At 46.3% G+C, this 15,827-nt stretch overlaps 2 protein-coding genes across 2 annotated transcripts in view; both read left to right on the top strand.

Annotated features, from left to right (window-relative positions):
• Positions 1-481: 481 nt before the first annotated feature.
• Positions 482-8,126, top strand: LOC120039707 (protein phosphatase 1 regulatory subunit 29-like). The gene is made up of 5 exons (XM_038985115.1): positions 482-706; positions 1,322-1,471; positions 5,258-6,255; positions 6,551-7,650; positions 7,690-8,126. The coding sequence occupies exons 1-5, from the start codon at positions 482-484 to the stop codon at positions 8,124-8,126; spliced, it is 2,910 nt and encodes a 969-aa protein (XP_038841043.1).
• A 4,976-nt stretch (positions 8,127-13,102) lies between these two features.
• Positions 13,103-15,827, top strand: part of LOC120039706 (protein phosphatase 1 regulatory subunit 29-like) — a 45,110-nt gene continuing 42,385 nt past the window's right edge. The window contains exon 1 of the mRNA XM_038985113.1: positions 13,103-13,276. Coding sequence (XP_038841041.1) covers positions 13,103-13,276 — 174 coding nt within the window. The remainder of the gene's footprint in view (positions 13,277-15,827) is intronic.

The raw sequence follows: 15,827 nt of genomic DNA, 5'->3' as shown, positions 1-15,827 counted from the left end.
CCAGATGAAATTATATTTTTTTCTCCTGCCCACTCTTTCTCCTGTCTTTATCTTTCCTTCCCTCTGACTTTCTGGATCTCTCTCTCTCTCTCTCTCTCTCTTTCTCTCTCTCACACACAGGTTCTCTGCCAAACTGAAAGGGAGTTTTCCTCCATCTCTGTCGCCGAGGGAAACGGTCATAGGGGCCATGAGTTGTTGCTGGAGCTACCGTCATTGTATCCCTCTGACACGGAATACTTAAAATGGGGTCTATGTTACCAGCTACCATGGCTGCCAAGCGGCAAGCCATGCTCTAATTGCCTAGGCAACAACCTATCTGTGACCTACGACTCCCTGTCTCTACTTCCTGCTCTGGCCACACCCCTTCCTTACCTGTCAACCAACCTGATTTCAAACTTGCCTGCTTCATTTCCTAATATTCTCCCCTTTCACTTAATTTCTTCATAAGATAACCCCTCCTATCCTCCCTTCCTCCCTAACCATGGCCAACAGGTTTCTCCACCTCCCCTCCATCCCGCTCTCCCTATCCCTCTCTCCGTCCATCTTCCTCTACCTTCTCCCCCCATTACTTCTTCTCCTCCACCTCCCTGGGTCCGTCCGGGGGGACTGCTGGCTGATCGAGGGGGATAAAGGCTACGTGTGGCTGGCCATCTGCAGTCAGAACCAGCCCCCGTACGAGACCATCCCCCAGCACATCAACAATACGGTACTGTTATGTTCTATATTATAGAGTATATATTATGCTATACAACCTACCCCTAGCAGTAATTGTAAAATATGTCATTTTAATTGCAATTCTGGTTTTGCTCACTAAGGTGTTCCTTTTCAACCACTGTATAACATCACCAAGAGTTAGCACAATATAGAATTGAAACAGTAGTGGGGCTGGAACAGAGCCTTGAGGGACACTAAAACATACCTTACTTTTCAACCACCGCAGTTCATATGTCCCATAGGAACCACCATAGTTTGGCAAAGCTAAAACGGAATGTTTTGTTTATGCTAGCTTACAAATACTAGCTCACTGTTTTGCTATAATAGCTCACTGTTTTGTTATACTACTTGTTGAGCTGTTTGATGAAAAAAAAGTATTGTTCTTTTCAATTAGATTTTATTTTATTTATTTGAACTTTTGAAAAACACAATTAAACTGCGTGGATACAATGCATTTATAAAAGTTGACAACTTATTTCCATTGTGGTCCTCTTTCAAGCCAACTTTCAACAGAAATGCAAAGCTAACACTAAATGTTTTCTTATGCTAGCTGGTGAATGCCGAGACGTTTGATATGAAACAAGTTCTCGTTCTTTCAACACAACAGGTCCATGACCTGAGGTTGAATGAGAACAAGCTGAAAGCAGTGCTATTCCACTCCATGTATCGCTTCACCAACCTCACGGACCTCAACCTCACCAAGAATGACATCTCTTACATAGAGGACGGGGCCTTTACCCATCAGGCCAACCTACAGGTAAGGGATTTGATTGGTTGGTTGGTTGATGTGTTGAGAGGGAGGGATTTGATTGGTTAGTTGATTGGTTATTTGTTTGATTGGTTGGTTGAGAAAGAGATATTTTACATAGAGGACATGGCTTTCACCCATCAGGCCAACCTACAGGTAAGGGATTTGATTGGTTGGTTGAGAAAGAGATATTTTACATAGAGGACATGGCTTTCACCCATCAGGCCAACCTACAGGTAAGGGATTTGGTTGGTTGGTTGAGAAAGAGATATTTTACATAGAGGACATGGCTTTCACCCATTAGGCCAACCTACAGGTAAGGGATTTGGTTGGTTGGTTGAGAAAGAGATATTTTACATAGAGGACATGGCTTTCACCCATTAGGCCAAACTACAGGTAAGGGATTTGGTTGGTTGGTTGAGAAAGAGATATTTTACATAGAGGACATGGCTTTCACCCATTAGGCCAAACTACAGGTAAGGGATTTGGTTGGTTGGTTGAGAAAGAGATATTTTACATAGAGGACATGGCTTTCACCCATTAGGCCAACCTACAGTTAAGGGATTTGGTTGGTTGGTTGAGAAAGAGATATTTTACATAGAGGACATGGCTTTCACCCATCAGGCCAACCTACAGGTAAGGGATTTGATTGGTTGGTTGAGAAAGAGATATTTTACATAGAGGACATGGCTTTCACCCATTAGGCCAACCTACAGGTAAGGGATTTGGTTGGTTGGTTGAGAAAGAGAAAGAGATATTTTACATAGAGGACATGGCTTTCACCCATTAGGCCAACCTACAGGTAAGGGATTTGGTTGGTTGGTTAAGAAAGAGATAATTTACATAGAGGACATGGCTTTCACCCATCAGGCCAACCTACAGGTCATTGGTTTGATTGTTTGGTTGGTTAGTATGTTGGTTGATTGATTGGTTAGTTGGTTGGTTGGTTGATTGGTTAATTGGTATGTTGGTTGGTTGATTGGTTAGTTGGTTGGGTGACAACGAGATCTCTTACTTCAGGGATGGGCAACTCCTCTGGGGCCTGATTGGTGTCACACTTTTGCCCCAGCCCCAGTTTACATACAGTAACTTTGGAAAGTATTCAGACTCTTTGACTATTTCCAATTATTTTTAACGTTACAGCCTTATTCTAAACTTGATTAAATAATTTTTTACACACAATACCCCATAATGACAAAGCAAAAATAGGTTTTTGGAAATGGATGCTAATTTATAAAAAATGTAAATGTCACATTTACATAAGTATTCAGACCCTTAACTCAGTGATTACAGCATTGATTCTTCTTGGGTATGATGCTACAAGCTTGGCACACCTGTATTTGGGGAGTTTCTCCCAATCTTCTCTGCAGATGTTCTCAAGCTCTGTCAGGTTGGATGGGGAGAGTTGCTGCACAGCTATTTTCAGGTCTCTCCAGAGATGTTCGATCGGGTTCAAGTCTGGGCACTGGCTGGACCACTCAAGGACACTCAGAGACCTGTCCTGAAGCCACTCCTGCGTTGTCTTGGCTGTGTGCTTAGGGTTGTTGTCCTGTTGGAAGGTGAACATTCGCCCCAGTCTGAAGTCCTGAGCACTCTGGAGCAGGTTTTCATCAAGGATATCTCTGTACTTTGCTCCGTTAGTCTTTTCATCGATCGTGACTAGTCTCCCAGTCCCTGCTGCTGAAAAACATCCCCACAGCATGATGCTGCCTCCACTATGCTTCACCGTAGGGATGATTCCAGGTTTCCTCCAGACGTGACACTTGGCATTCAGGCCAAATAGTTCAAGCTTGGTTTCATCAGACCAGAGAGTCTTGTTTCTCATGGTCTGAGAGTCCTTTAGGTACATTTTGGCAAACTCCAAGCAGGCTGTCATATGCTTTATACTGAGGAGTGGCTTCCGTCTGGCCACTCTACCATAGAGGCTTGATTGGTGGAGTGCTGCAGAGATGATTGTCCTTCTGGAAGGTTTTCCCATCTCCACAGATTAACTTTGGAGCTCTTAGTTGTTCTAAACTTCTTCCATTTAAGAATGGTGGAGGCCACTGTGTTCTTGGGGACCTTCAATGCTGCAGACATTTTTTTGGTACCTTTCCCCAGATCTGTGCCTCGACACAATCCTCTCTCAGATTTCTACGGACAATTCCTTTAAACTCATGGCTTGATCTTTGCTCTGACATGCACTGTAAACTGTGTGACCTTATATAGACAGGTGTGTGCCTCTTCTGACTGTGCCGGGTGGAGATTATAACAGAACATGGCCAAGATGTTCAAATGTTCATAAATGACCAGCAACGTCAAATAATAATAATCACAGTAGTTGTCGAAGGTGCAACAAGTCAGCACCTCAGGAGTAAATGTCAGTTGGCTTTTCATAGCCGATCATTGAGAGTATCTCTACCGCTCCTCCTGTCTCTAGAGAGTTGAAAACAGCAGGTCTGGGACAGGTAGCACGTCCGGTGAACAGGTCAGGGTTCCATAGCCGCAGGCAGAACAGTTGAAACTGGAGCAGCAGCACGGCCAGGTGGACTGGGGACAGCAAGGAATCATCATGCCAGGTAGTCCTGAGGCATGGTCCTAGGGCTCAGGTCCTCCGAGAGAGAGAAAGAAAGAAAGAAAGAGAGAAAGAGAGAATTAGAGAGAGCATACTCACACAGGACACCGGATAAGACAAGAGAAATACTCCAGATATAACAGACTGACCCTAGCCCCCCGACACATAAACTACTGCAGCATAAATACTGGAGGCTGAGACAGGAGGGGTCAGGAGACACTGTGGCCTCATCCGATGATACCCCCAGAAACATCTCAAGGATGATCAATGGAAACAGAATGCACCTGAGCTCAATTTCGAGTCTCATAGCAAAGGGTCTGAATACTTATGTAAATAAGGTACTTCTGTTTGAATTTTTAAGACATTTGCAAAAATGTAAAAAAAACAGTTTTTGCCTTGTCATTATGGGGTATTTTGTGTAGAAGGCTGAGGATTTTGTTTGATCAATTTTAGAATAAGGTTGTAATGTAACAAAATGTGGGAAAAGTCAAGGGGTCTGAGTACTTTCCGAAGGCACTGTACCTGACCCCAATAGTCAGTGAATCAGTTTAGAATGCAAGTAGTATAGTATGTGTTCGCTAGGATGGGTAAAAAGTGTGACGCCACTCCGGGCCCTGAGGACTGGAGTTTCCCCATCCCTGTCTTACATAGAGGATGGGACCTTCACGGATCAGGCAAACCCACCTGTCAGGGAGGAGTGGGTGTTTGATTGGTTGATCGGTCGGTTGTTTAGTTGATTGATTGGTTGACTGGTTGATTGGTTGATTGAATTGACTGATTTTACTTGACTAATGCACGTCAAAAGGAAAATCTCAAACAATACCCTCTTCTCCATGTTATAGATCAATTGTTTGACCAGTGTGTTATGTAAGTGATAAGGGGCGTCATTTGAGATAGCCAAAGATGTACTGTATTTCCCTTGTGCTCCCTTCATCGGACTGGTTACTGGAACTATTCTCCCATTCTCCAGCTTCATTTAACAGCCCAAGTACATGGAAGCCATCATTTTCATTAGAACCAGAGTCCATGGTACACAGGGATGTTGCTATTTGTACTTACTAAGATGGAGAAGAGGCCACGTACTTACTGTATTCCCATTGTGGTCCCTTCTAATGCTACGTCCTCCACCTTTTCTCCATGCAGTGCACTAATTCCAAAAGCAGTCTTTTCATGGGGAACATGCTGTCATTTGAGATGCCAAACTCTTACTGTTTCTCAATTGTGGTCTCCTCTCATCCTAGGTCCTCCAGTTGGGTTACAACAAGCTGACCAACCTGACAGAGGGGATGATGCGTGGCCTGGGCCGCTTGCAGTGCCTCTTCCTCCAGCACAACCTCATCGAGGTCATTGACAACAAAGCATTTGAGGAGTCCAGCTCCAGCCTCAGCAGCATCGACCTCTCGTCCAATAAGCTGGCCCGGATCGATCCGTCAACTTTCACCGTGCTAAACCGGTTAATGGTCTGCGAGCTAGCAGGAAATCCCTTCCATTGTGGATGTGATCTGTATAGTTTTCTTACTTGGTTGGAGGCATTTAATAATGTGACACATACATACGACAGGCTGCAGTGCGAGACCCCTGGCGAGCTGTTTCTCTACCCGCTCCTGAGCCCCGTGGCCGGGCACGGACGCAGCGCTCGCACCATGCTCTCCACCATCTGTCGCGACGGCATGATCATACCCGGGATCACGTCTCAACCTGGCACCGACTGGGAGGGCTCCGGGATGGGTCCGGAGATGGACGGCCGGGCCGGACCGTATCATCAACCAACAGCTTCGTCCACGGCCGACCCTAACTTCAACCCCAGCATCAAACTCCAGTGGGTCACTCTGTCTGCAGCCAAGCTGTTGGTCCAGATCCCTAAACCATACAGCAAGATGTACGTCCTGGTCCAATACAACCAGAGCTTCGTCTCGGACATCCAGAACCTCAAGGAGAAGAAGGAGAAGGTGACGCTGGTGGATCTGAAACCTCACACCAACTACACCTACTGCGTGGTGTCTATAAGTAAAAACCAGCGCAACAACCACACGTGCATCTTCTTCGCCACGCGAGAGGCTGATCCTGACGACCACCACGCCAACCCGTCAACCATGACGCATTACATCATGACCATCCTGGGGTGTCTGCTGGGGATGGTGATCGTGCTCGGGCTCGTCTACTACTGCCTGAGGAAGCGTCGGATGCAGGAGGAGAAGGAGAAGGCGATCAGCGTGAAGAAGACCATCTTGGAGATGCGGTAAGAGGGACAGACCCAATGTATTATGTAGGTTGTTGAAACCACAGCTCTTTATGTTATTTGACATTATTTTACTCATCTCTTTTATAGTCTTGTTGTTTTTTATTATCCATTTTATTGTTGTTACAATTGTTGTTACATTTAAATGCACTTTAATTAATTAAAGTTTGATTCGAGGTTTGAATAACTCGGGACTCATAGGTAGATGTGATGCACCTGAATTGCATACAGCTATTTTACCTGAGATGTAAAATATTTTATTCTAATGGATTTTATCCTTGGATTTTATTTACAGGTATGGACCGGAGGCTGCAGCACAGGCAGCTAACGACCCGGCAGCCATGCAGCATCTCCAGGAACAGGCTCAGAACCAGGGGCACCACGGAGGTCACCTCCACGGAGGAGGGGGTGGCGGGGGTAATAAACTTCCCCCCTCCGCCTCCTCCAGCTCCGGAATGCTCCACGGTTCGGCCAACACCACCTCCTCCCGCCTCTCGACGCTCCCCCAAGTGGAGAAGATGGCCACAGCGTTCGGTGAAGCCATGGCAACCAATAAAGGGAACTATATGGACGTGAGGACTGGGGCAGGATTATCGGGAGACGGGGGAGGAGGAGGAGGGGGGGAGGCGATACTGGTGGATATGCGAGGCATCAACGGTTGCAGTGAAGACGGAATGGACGTTGGGAATGATTCGGATGACGATGGGCACGGATCTGCATCGGAGATCTCGACGATCGCCATGGAGGTCGACAAAGTCAACCAGATTATCAACAACTGTATTGACGCGCTCAAGCTCGACTCCCTTGTTGCCACGACAACATCTGGCGACAACCCTACTTCTCCTCCACCTGTTTGTATCACCTCCCTTGCTCGGAACCTCATCCCCCTCTCCCAAGGCCTCGCTGACACCTGCCAGATGCTCGCCTCCTCTCCCAAAATCCATGTCCCTCCCACGATGACCCCCGTCCCCCTCGTCATGCCCCTCTCGGAGCGTCCCGGAATCAGCGGAGGGGGGTTTCTCTCGCCCCCCTACAGGGACCCACCACCGGCGAATGCCGTACGACCCTTACAGAGGCAGCTGAGCGATACAGGTGTGGTGGTCATGGGTGCTGGGAAGAACCGATGTAACGTGTCCTCGGCTGGAGGATCCATGAAGAGCACCAGGATCTTCAGTCTGGATGTCCCGGAGCCCCGCAGCCCGGGCCCCAACTCCTGCCCTCCATACCCAGAGAAGGGGAGCCCTGTTGGATGTGGGGAAACCATGGAGAGGCTCCCTCTTGTAGGTGGAAATGGTAGTGGTTGTGGTAGTGGTGGTGATGGAAACGGGATGGGTTGTGGTGGTGGGAACGGAATGGGAGGAGGGGTTAATGAAGGTGGGGTGAATGTCAATGGAGGTGGGGTGGGTTGCGGAGGGGGAGGAAGAGGAGGGGGAGGACCGGGAAAGCAGCAGCAGCATCATCATCTGGAGGTACATCCAGACTACCACTGTTCTGAGCACAGGCACTCCTTCCCCGCCCTCTACTACGAGGGAGCCAACGACTCCCCCTCTCCCTCCCCATCCCAGAAGGCCTCCTTCCTCAAACCCCTGGGACGTACCAAAAGGGACCCTGCCGCCTACTCCCAGCTCTCCCCTTCCCGGCACCACAACTACTCCGGCTACTCTTCCAGCCCCGAATATTCCTCGGAAAACACCCTTCGAATCTGGGAGAGGTTCCGGCCACACAAGAAAGGCCCTCGGGACCCTCGCGAAGAGGCGACGTATATCGCTGCAGGCCACGCCTTGAGGAAGAAGGTTCAGTTTGCGAAAGACGAGGACCTCCATGATATCCTCGACTACTGGAAGGGGGTGTCGGCCCAGCAGAAGCTGTGAAAGATGAGGAAGAGGTGTAACCTAGAGGATGGCATACAGAAGGAGAAGACAGTGATGTCATAATTCTCAAGAACTCCCAGACAGTGAATGGACCTGAATGACACAACTACAACTGTTGGCTCCCATGTGTACTTCCTGGTCTCTTTTATGACATCATCTGTCTTCTCATTCTTTAACTTACCCTAGGGTGTTACAACAGCAGACTCTGACAGGGGATGAGGAGGATAGTCGTGGAAGTTATGGGGGAGACATTATGTAGTAGTAGTAGTAGCATGACAAGGGGTATTGGGTTTTTTCTACAGTTCCACAATGGAACTACAGGGGTTCCACAATTCTTCAAGTCGTTCCACAGAAATTCCACTGTTCCATTGCGGGTTCCATCATGGTTCCACAAGAGTGCCACAGTTCTATAATGGTTCTACAGAAGTTCCAAATTCCATAAAGGGTTCTATAATGTAATCTGTAATAATCTGTAACGGTTCCGTAGGGGTTCTAGAAGTTTCAAAGTTCTACATGGAGTTCCATAATGGTTCCACACTGAGCTTCTAAGTGGTTCCACATTTGCCTGGCACTTTGGTCCTTGCAGACTACCATAGAACGACAGAGCCAGGGTAATGATGACTCAGTAATGACTGCAGAGTCTTGTCACTAGCAGGTGTCCTAAGACTCATTACAACATATCTCCCAACAACAAGCAGCAGCATTACTCGGCTTAAACCCTGGTCCCTTAAACAGCACAGCTCATAATCCCATCAACATTCAATTCATTCACTAAACACTGGATGCATCCCAAGTGGCACCCTATTCCCTATTTTGTGCACTACTTTTGACAAGGGCCCACAGGGTTCCCATAGGGCTCTGGTCGAAAGTAGTGAACTATATAGGGAATAGGGTGCCATTTGGGACGCAGGTCATTTCACTCTGCAGCCCACCACCTGCCTCCCTAGCAGCGCCATTTAGAGAGATAATTGAAAGGGGATGAGGAATTAGCAGTGTTTGCCTCAATCTCTTCTTCCTTCGGAGGAGGGGGGAGAGAGGAGGGAGGATGGAGGGGAGAAGGAGGACAAGGAAGAGGGGGAGGATATTAAGCGATTCTTATCGTGTTAATTGTTCTCGGCTGTAATTAGCCCAGGAACAAAACAGGTGGAGATGCTAGCGTGGGTGGACACACACCAAGAGGTGTGTGTGTGGACGGTGGGAACCAGGCCCTGAAGCCCCTCTCTGTGTTTAGCAGGAGCGTGCTTATCGATTGGAAACACCTACACGTTTTACAGAGCGTGGCATGCTATTGGGGTGCTCCGCCATTTTGTTTTCTCCTTCTTCTTGGCCTTTACTAAATCAGACATGTGGATTGAGCAGATACATTGCATTCAGATAGCAAACAAGGAGGAAGGGACGTTTACACACACGCAGATTACTATGTTCAGATTACTATGAAGTAAGCCATTTTCCAGACCTACTTGCTAACATTTCCCTGGCTTCGAGCCAATTTGTTATTTACAGGTATTGCATTTTTTTCTTTTGATAAGAAAGTCAAAGCTTCCTTCAGGGGAAGATTAAAATTAGCATTTCAATAGTGCTAGTCATGCAAAAACCACTTTAGGCTGGGTTAGGAGAGGTGGAGAGAGATGAGTGTTGGCTCCCGTATTAAAGCAGAAGGTAATCATGTCAGGGTAGAGAGAAGGTTCCTAGCGGAACACACAGACCTCACACAAGAAGTTGCAGCTGAAATGAAAGACAATGCTAGTATGGTGATGTTTAGAAAAGCTAGAGTTCGCAAGGGTTCATGGTCTATTTTAGAGGGAGCGAGAGCGTGAGCGAGAGAGAGAGCAAGAGCGAGAGAGAGAGTGAGCGAGAGAGAGAGTGAGCGAGAGAGAGAGAGAGAGAGAGAGAGAGAGAGAGAGAGAGAGAGAGAGAGAGAGAGAGAGAGAGAGAGAGAGAGAGAGAGAGAGAGATGGATCTCTATGGAGAGGTCAACGAGATCATATAGCAGAGACATAGATATAAAGAGTTAGTAAAAAATCTATCTTCAATGTTGGCAGCAAATGTTCCATACAAAAAACATAGTGCCAAATATGCTATTTATAGTGGCAATATATGAACATAGCCCAATTGTTATATTTTGTAGTGGTCTTTTGACCAATCATATCAGCTCTTTTCACATCCGATTTTTTCAGATCCGATCTGATTTGAGAAAATACAAATTAGTGACAAATAAATATCATAATTGTGTTTCCTGTTTAAACGCAGACTCTGCCTGGTTTCTGGTCTATATGGAGGTGACAGAGGTTATACAGTGCCTTGCAAAAGTATTCACCCCCTTGGCATTTTTCCTATTTTGTTGCATTACAACCTGCAATTTAAATAGATTTTTACTTGGATTTCATTTAATGGACATACACTTAATAGTCCAAATTGGTGAAGTGAAATGAAGAAAAAAACGTATTTAAAAAAAATAAAACAGAAAAGTGGTGCGTGCATATGTCTTCCCCCTCTTTGCGATGAAGCCCATAAATAAGATCTGGTGCAACCAATTACCTTCAGAAGTCACATAATTAGTTCAATAAAGTCCACCTGTGTGCAATCTAAGTGTCACATGATCTGTCATATGATCTCATACCTGTTCTGAAAGGCTCCAGAGTCTGCAACACCTCTAAGCAAGGGGCACTATGAAGACCAAGGACCTCGCCAAACAGGTCAGGGACAAAGTTGTGGAGAAGTACAGATCAGGGTTGGGTTATAAAAAAATATCCAAAACTTTGAACATCCCACGGAGCACCATTAAATCCATTATAAAAAAATGGGAAGAATTTGGCACCACAACAAACCTGCCAAGAGAGGGCCGCCCACCAAAACTCACGGACCAGGCAAGGAGGGCATTAATCAGAGAGGCAACAAAGAGACCAAAGATAACCCTGAAGGAGCTGCAAAGCTCCACAGCGGAGATTGGAGTATCTGTCCATAGGACCACTTTAAGCCATACACTCCACAGAGCTGGGCTTTACGGAAGAGTGTCCAGAAAAAAATAAGCAACATGTTTGGTGTTCGCCAAAAGGCATGTGGGAGACTCCCCAAACATATGGAAGAAGGCATTCTGGTCAGATGAGACTCAAATTAAGCTTTTTGGCCATCAAGGAAAACGCTATGTCTGGCGGAAATTCAACACTTCTCATCACCCTGAGAACACCATCTCTACAGTGATGCATGGTGGTGGTAGCATCATGCTGTGGGGATGTTTTTAATTGGCAGGGATTGGGAAACTGGTCAGAATTGAAGGAATGATGGTTGGCGCTAAATACAGGGAAATTCTTGAGGGAAACCTGTTTCAGTCTTCCAGAGATTTGAGACTGGGACGGAGGTTCACCTTCCAGCAGGACAATGACCCTAAGCATACTGCTAAAGCAACACTCAAGTGGTTTAAGGGGAAACATTTTTAAATGTCTTGGAATGGCCTAGTCAAAGCCCAGACCACAATCCAATTTTGGCTAGATATACCAAGCTTATAGAGACATACCCCAATAGACTTGCAGCTGTAATTGCTGCAAAAGGTGGCTCTACAAAGTATTGACTTTGGGGGGGGTGAATAGTTATGCAGGGTCAAGTTTTCAGTTTTTTTTGTCTTATTTCTTGTTTGTTTTGCATCTTCAAAGTGGTAGGCATGTTGTGTAAATCAAATGATTCAACCCCCACAAAAAGCCATTTTAATTCCAGGTTGTAAGGTAACAAAATAGGAAAAATTCCAGGGGGGTGAATACTTTCGCAAGCCACTGTATTTTACATTAGCTACATGTCAATTGTGCCCCTCTGCTAACAGAGGAGTGGAGCTATAGATCAAAATGCTCTCGTAACATGGATACACTGACCAGGGAGATGGTTACCCCCGGTCAAAACACAAAAATGCCTGACAGGAGTGAACAGAGATGGTTTTGAATTTGAATAACGTGGATGGAACTTTAAAAAGGGGGGGGGGGATCTATATATATTTATTTCAATTGGTTGATCCTTCCATACCCATACTGTGGACTGAGTTATACGATTTGTTGGAAGATGGAGCAAGGTTTGGTGATGCCTCTAGATCTGGGGACTCATTTGACCCAATATATTTGATATAGTCTAATGGATGATACAGTATGGCCTATCTCTGGACTCATTTGACCCAATATATTTGATGTACTTAAATGGATGTCTCAGTACTACTTATAGACCTACAGCATACCAGTCTGGCGTTGGTACAAAATCGATTAGATTTAAATATCATATATTTTGGGGTGATTAGGTCTAATGGATACAGCATCACGGTATTGACCTATGACTCCCTGCACTCTGCTTGAATTAATGTTAATTGGCCGCATTCTGATCTGCTCATCCGTTCTGACTGGAATCATGAATCATTACTTTGTTGGTATATTCTGATCCTCAGAATGACATTACTGACGTATAATGATATTCATAGACTCATTATATGATCTCTGTCTCTGTCTCTGTCTCTGTCTCTGTCTCTGTCTCTGTCTCTGTCTCTCTGTCTCTGTCTCTGTCTCTCTGTCTCTCTGTCTCTCTGTCTCTCTCTGTCCTTGTCTCTCTCTGTATCTGTCTCTGTCTCTCTGTCTGTCCCTCTCTCCATCCTCTCCTCCCTCCACGCCTGATGTCCTATTGGCTCTCTCATTCCCTCTGACCCACTTCTGTTGGCTAATATAACCCAGCAACCAGCAAGCACAAAGAAACAACAACATGTAATTCACTCGCTTCTCTGGGTTTTTCATCCCTCCCTCCACCCGTGTCTGGTTTAATGGTCCAAATTAATTTGCAGATGAGGTGTCTGCATCCCAAATCCAACCCTGTTCCCTATTGCACTACTTTTGACCGGGGACTATAGGGTTCCTATAGGACTCTATTAGTTAGTGAGCTATTTAGGGATTAGGGTTCCATTTGAGCTGATTGCGAGGTGTCAGGGCCAATGAGGGGAGGTCGTGGGAGCCATGCTAGAGGTCGTGGGAGCCATGCTAGAGGTCGTGGGAGCCATGCTAGAGGTCGTGGGAGCCATGCTAGAGGTCGTGGGAGCCATGCTAGAGGTCGTGGGAGCCATGCTAGAGGTCGTGGGAGCCATGCTAGAGGTCGTGGGAGCCATGCTAGAGGTCGTGGGAGCCATGCTAGTATGCTGATATTATTAACTCTGCCAGATTGAAGGGTTGATTGAAATTAATCAAAGATTCCAAGGACTCTCTCTCTATGTCTATGTCTCTCTCTCTGTGTCTCTCTTTCTCTCTCGCTCTCTTTCCCTCTCTCTCTCGGCGTAGCTGGCATAGTCGTCCCAGATACAGGATCAGATTCCTTCACCCTGAAGTCCTAACCTAAACCACTAGGATGAAAAACTTTGACCTCAAAATTGCCCTTAGATCTCCCAGAGGGGCTGGAGGAAAGGGCGTAGTCGGACAAAGTTGCCCCTATCCACTAATCTAAGGTCAGTTTAGAGGTTTCCTCCCTAATGTTTGAGGTTAGGATTGTGGCAGGGTAAGCTGATCCTAGATCTGTGCCTACGGGTAACTTCCACTTCTGACTCTGAGAAGCGAGGAAAGGGCAGATCTCTCAGAGCCTCTAAGCCAAGGCCTTATGGGAAATGCAGATCTATCCCATTTTCCTTGACGCCTATCAGAGGTGAGGAAAGGGCAGAACTCATCCTGCTAAGGCCTTATGGGAAGTGCAGTCTTGTTTCCATGATCCTCAACTCCTAATGCTTAACTTTGAAGCCAGTGTGTTTTGACAGTGAGGCAGCAAACAGGCAGCACTTGGTGTTAAAATGATGGAGAGGCCACTGCTTTCTTTACCTTTCTTCTCTCTGACCTACAAAATGGCCATCCACAGAATGGGTTCTGATGGAAAGGTCAAATCTCTATCTTACAGTAGATGTAAGCTGAAATGTGGAAGGTGTGTGTGTGTAGCCCCCCTATGTATGACGAGGCATTTAATGCTAATATTTAATTAAGACTTTCATCAAATGCTGATGTCCATAAAAATACTTACACCCCCCCACTCTGTCTTACTCCCCAACAAATCAAATGGACTCCAGTCAACCACACGTCTGCTGAACCGTCACCATCAATAAAACCTGAGTAGAGTTGTATCAATTTGTCTCTTATTGTAGCCCCTGTTTAAAAACCACCGGTCAGTTTCCTCTGTGGAGGTTTCTGCTGAATTACTAATCAATTACATTTTGATTAGCGCTGGAGGCTAACGCTACACGGTGGAACTGACAGAGTGCCTTTGTAAATTAATGACTACATTACCTTTTGAGAGAGAGAGAGAGAGAGAGAGAGAGAGAGAGAGAGAGAGAGAGAGAGAGAGAGAGAGAGAGAGAGAGAGAGAGAGAGAGAGAGAGAGAGAGAGAGAGAGAGAGAGAGAGAGAGAGAGAGAGAGAGAGAGAGAGAGCTCTTAGGTTTCTTTCCTTCTCTCTGGTCATCACTAATAATAACATTATCTCAAGATAGATATTATTAATTTCAGCTCTTATTACTCTAAGGATGACTCTGTGGCCACTGCTGCCCATAATTCACATCTAAGTATATTACAAATTTTATTACAAAATGTATTAGTCATTTTAACTTTGTGGAGACTGTGAGGGCGTGTGTGTACGCGCAGGAGAGTGTGTTTGCACACACACTACATTGTGTAGACGTGGAGGCTGTGCAGAGACCTTTTATAATTCTGTAGGCTGTGGGGTATTGAAGGCCTTCATAAACCACTGAATGCATTGCTGGTGTTAATATGTTCCATGTTGGAAGCTGTACATGGGTCCAATGGTGAAGATCAAACCTCCTCTTCCTGTTGACTGCTGAAGATAACTCCTCCATCTCCACTTTCTCTCCTCTCTCTCTGAAGATGGACAGAGGGTGTATCATTCTGGTCTTCAAGGGCCACAGTGTACAGTGATGTCTGACTCAGGTCCTTCTGGACTGGAGATGAGCACACATCGGTCTAGACGAGTGCTTTCCAAACCTTTATTGTGCTGTAACCCACCAGAATCATTTTAGAGTGTACAATTTTAACCCAAAAGGGGTAACCCAAGTATACCAAATTCATGTTTCTATATGAGCCCTTAAAGTGCTGTAACCGTACCTGAAGCATTTGGCGTTATACTTGTAACCCAAGTAAACAAACCAATGTATCTTGCCAATCCCCATCTGAAAACAAATTAGCCACAACACACCCCTGGGCCCAACCCCCCATTTGGGAGCCGCTGGTCTAGACTCTCCCTCCCTCCCGCCCTCCTTCCCTCCCTCACTCCTTCCCTCCCTCACTCCCTCCCACCCTCCCGCCCTCCTGCCCTCCTCCCCCCCGCCCTCCCTCCTTCCCTCCTTCACTCCCTCCTCCCCCCGCCCTCCCTCCCTCACTCCTTCCCTCCCTCCTTCCCTCCCTCCCGCCCCCTCCCCTCACTCCCTCCTCCCCTCCCTCCCTCCCTCCCTCCCCATCCCTCCCTCCCCTCCCTCCCTCCCCTCCCTCCAGAGCTGAATCTTTAGTTTTGTTGTAGCAGTGCTTTGCTTGGTCATAAAGTGTTAGATAGACAGTAGGTTGTCAACAACGAGGCAGCAACACAACTTCTTTATGGACATACAAGTTAGAACGAGTCTTTTCTTTCCTTCCCCTGAAAGCGTACTTCATCACAGTTTATTACATTGTAGATTCTTCTTTATTGTTAGAGTTTGTTTT

Source organism: Salvelinus namaycush, unplaced genomic scaffold (assembly GCF_016432855.1).
Source record: "Salvelinus namaycush isolate Seneca unplaced genomic scaffold, SaNama_1.0 Scaffold293, whole genome shotgun sequence".
Lineage (NCBI taxonomy): Eukaryota > Metazoa > Chordata > Actinopteri > Salmoniformes > Salmonidae > Salvelinus > Salvelinus namaycush.
Note: the sequence above shows the minus strand (reverse complement) of the source record. Positions and strands in the feature narration are given on the sequence as shown.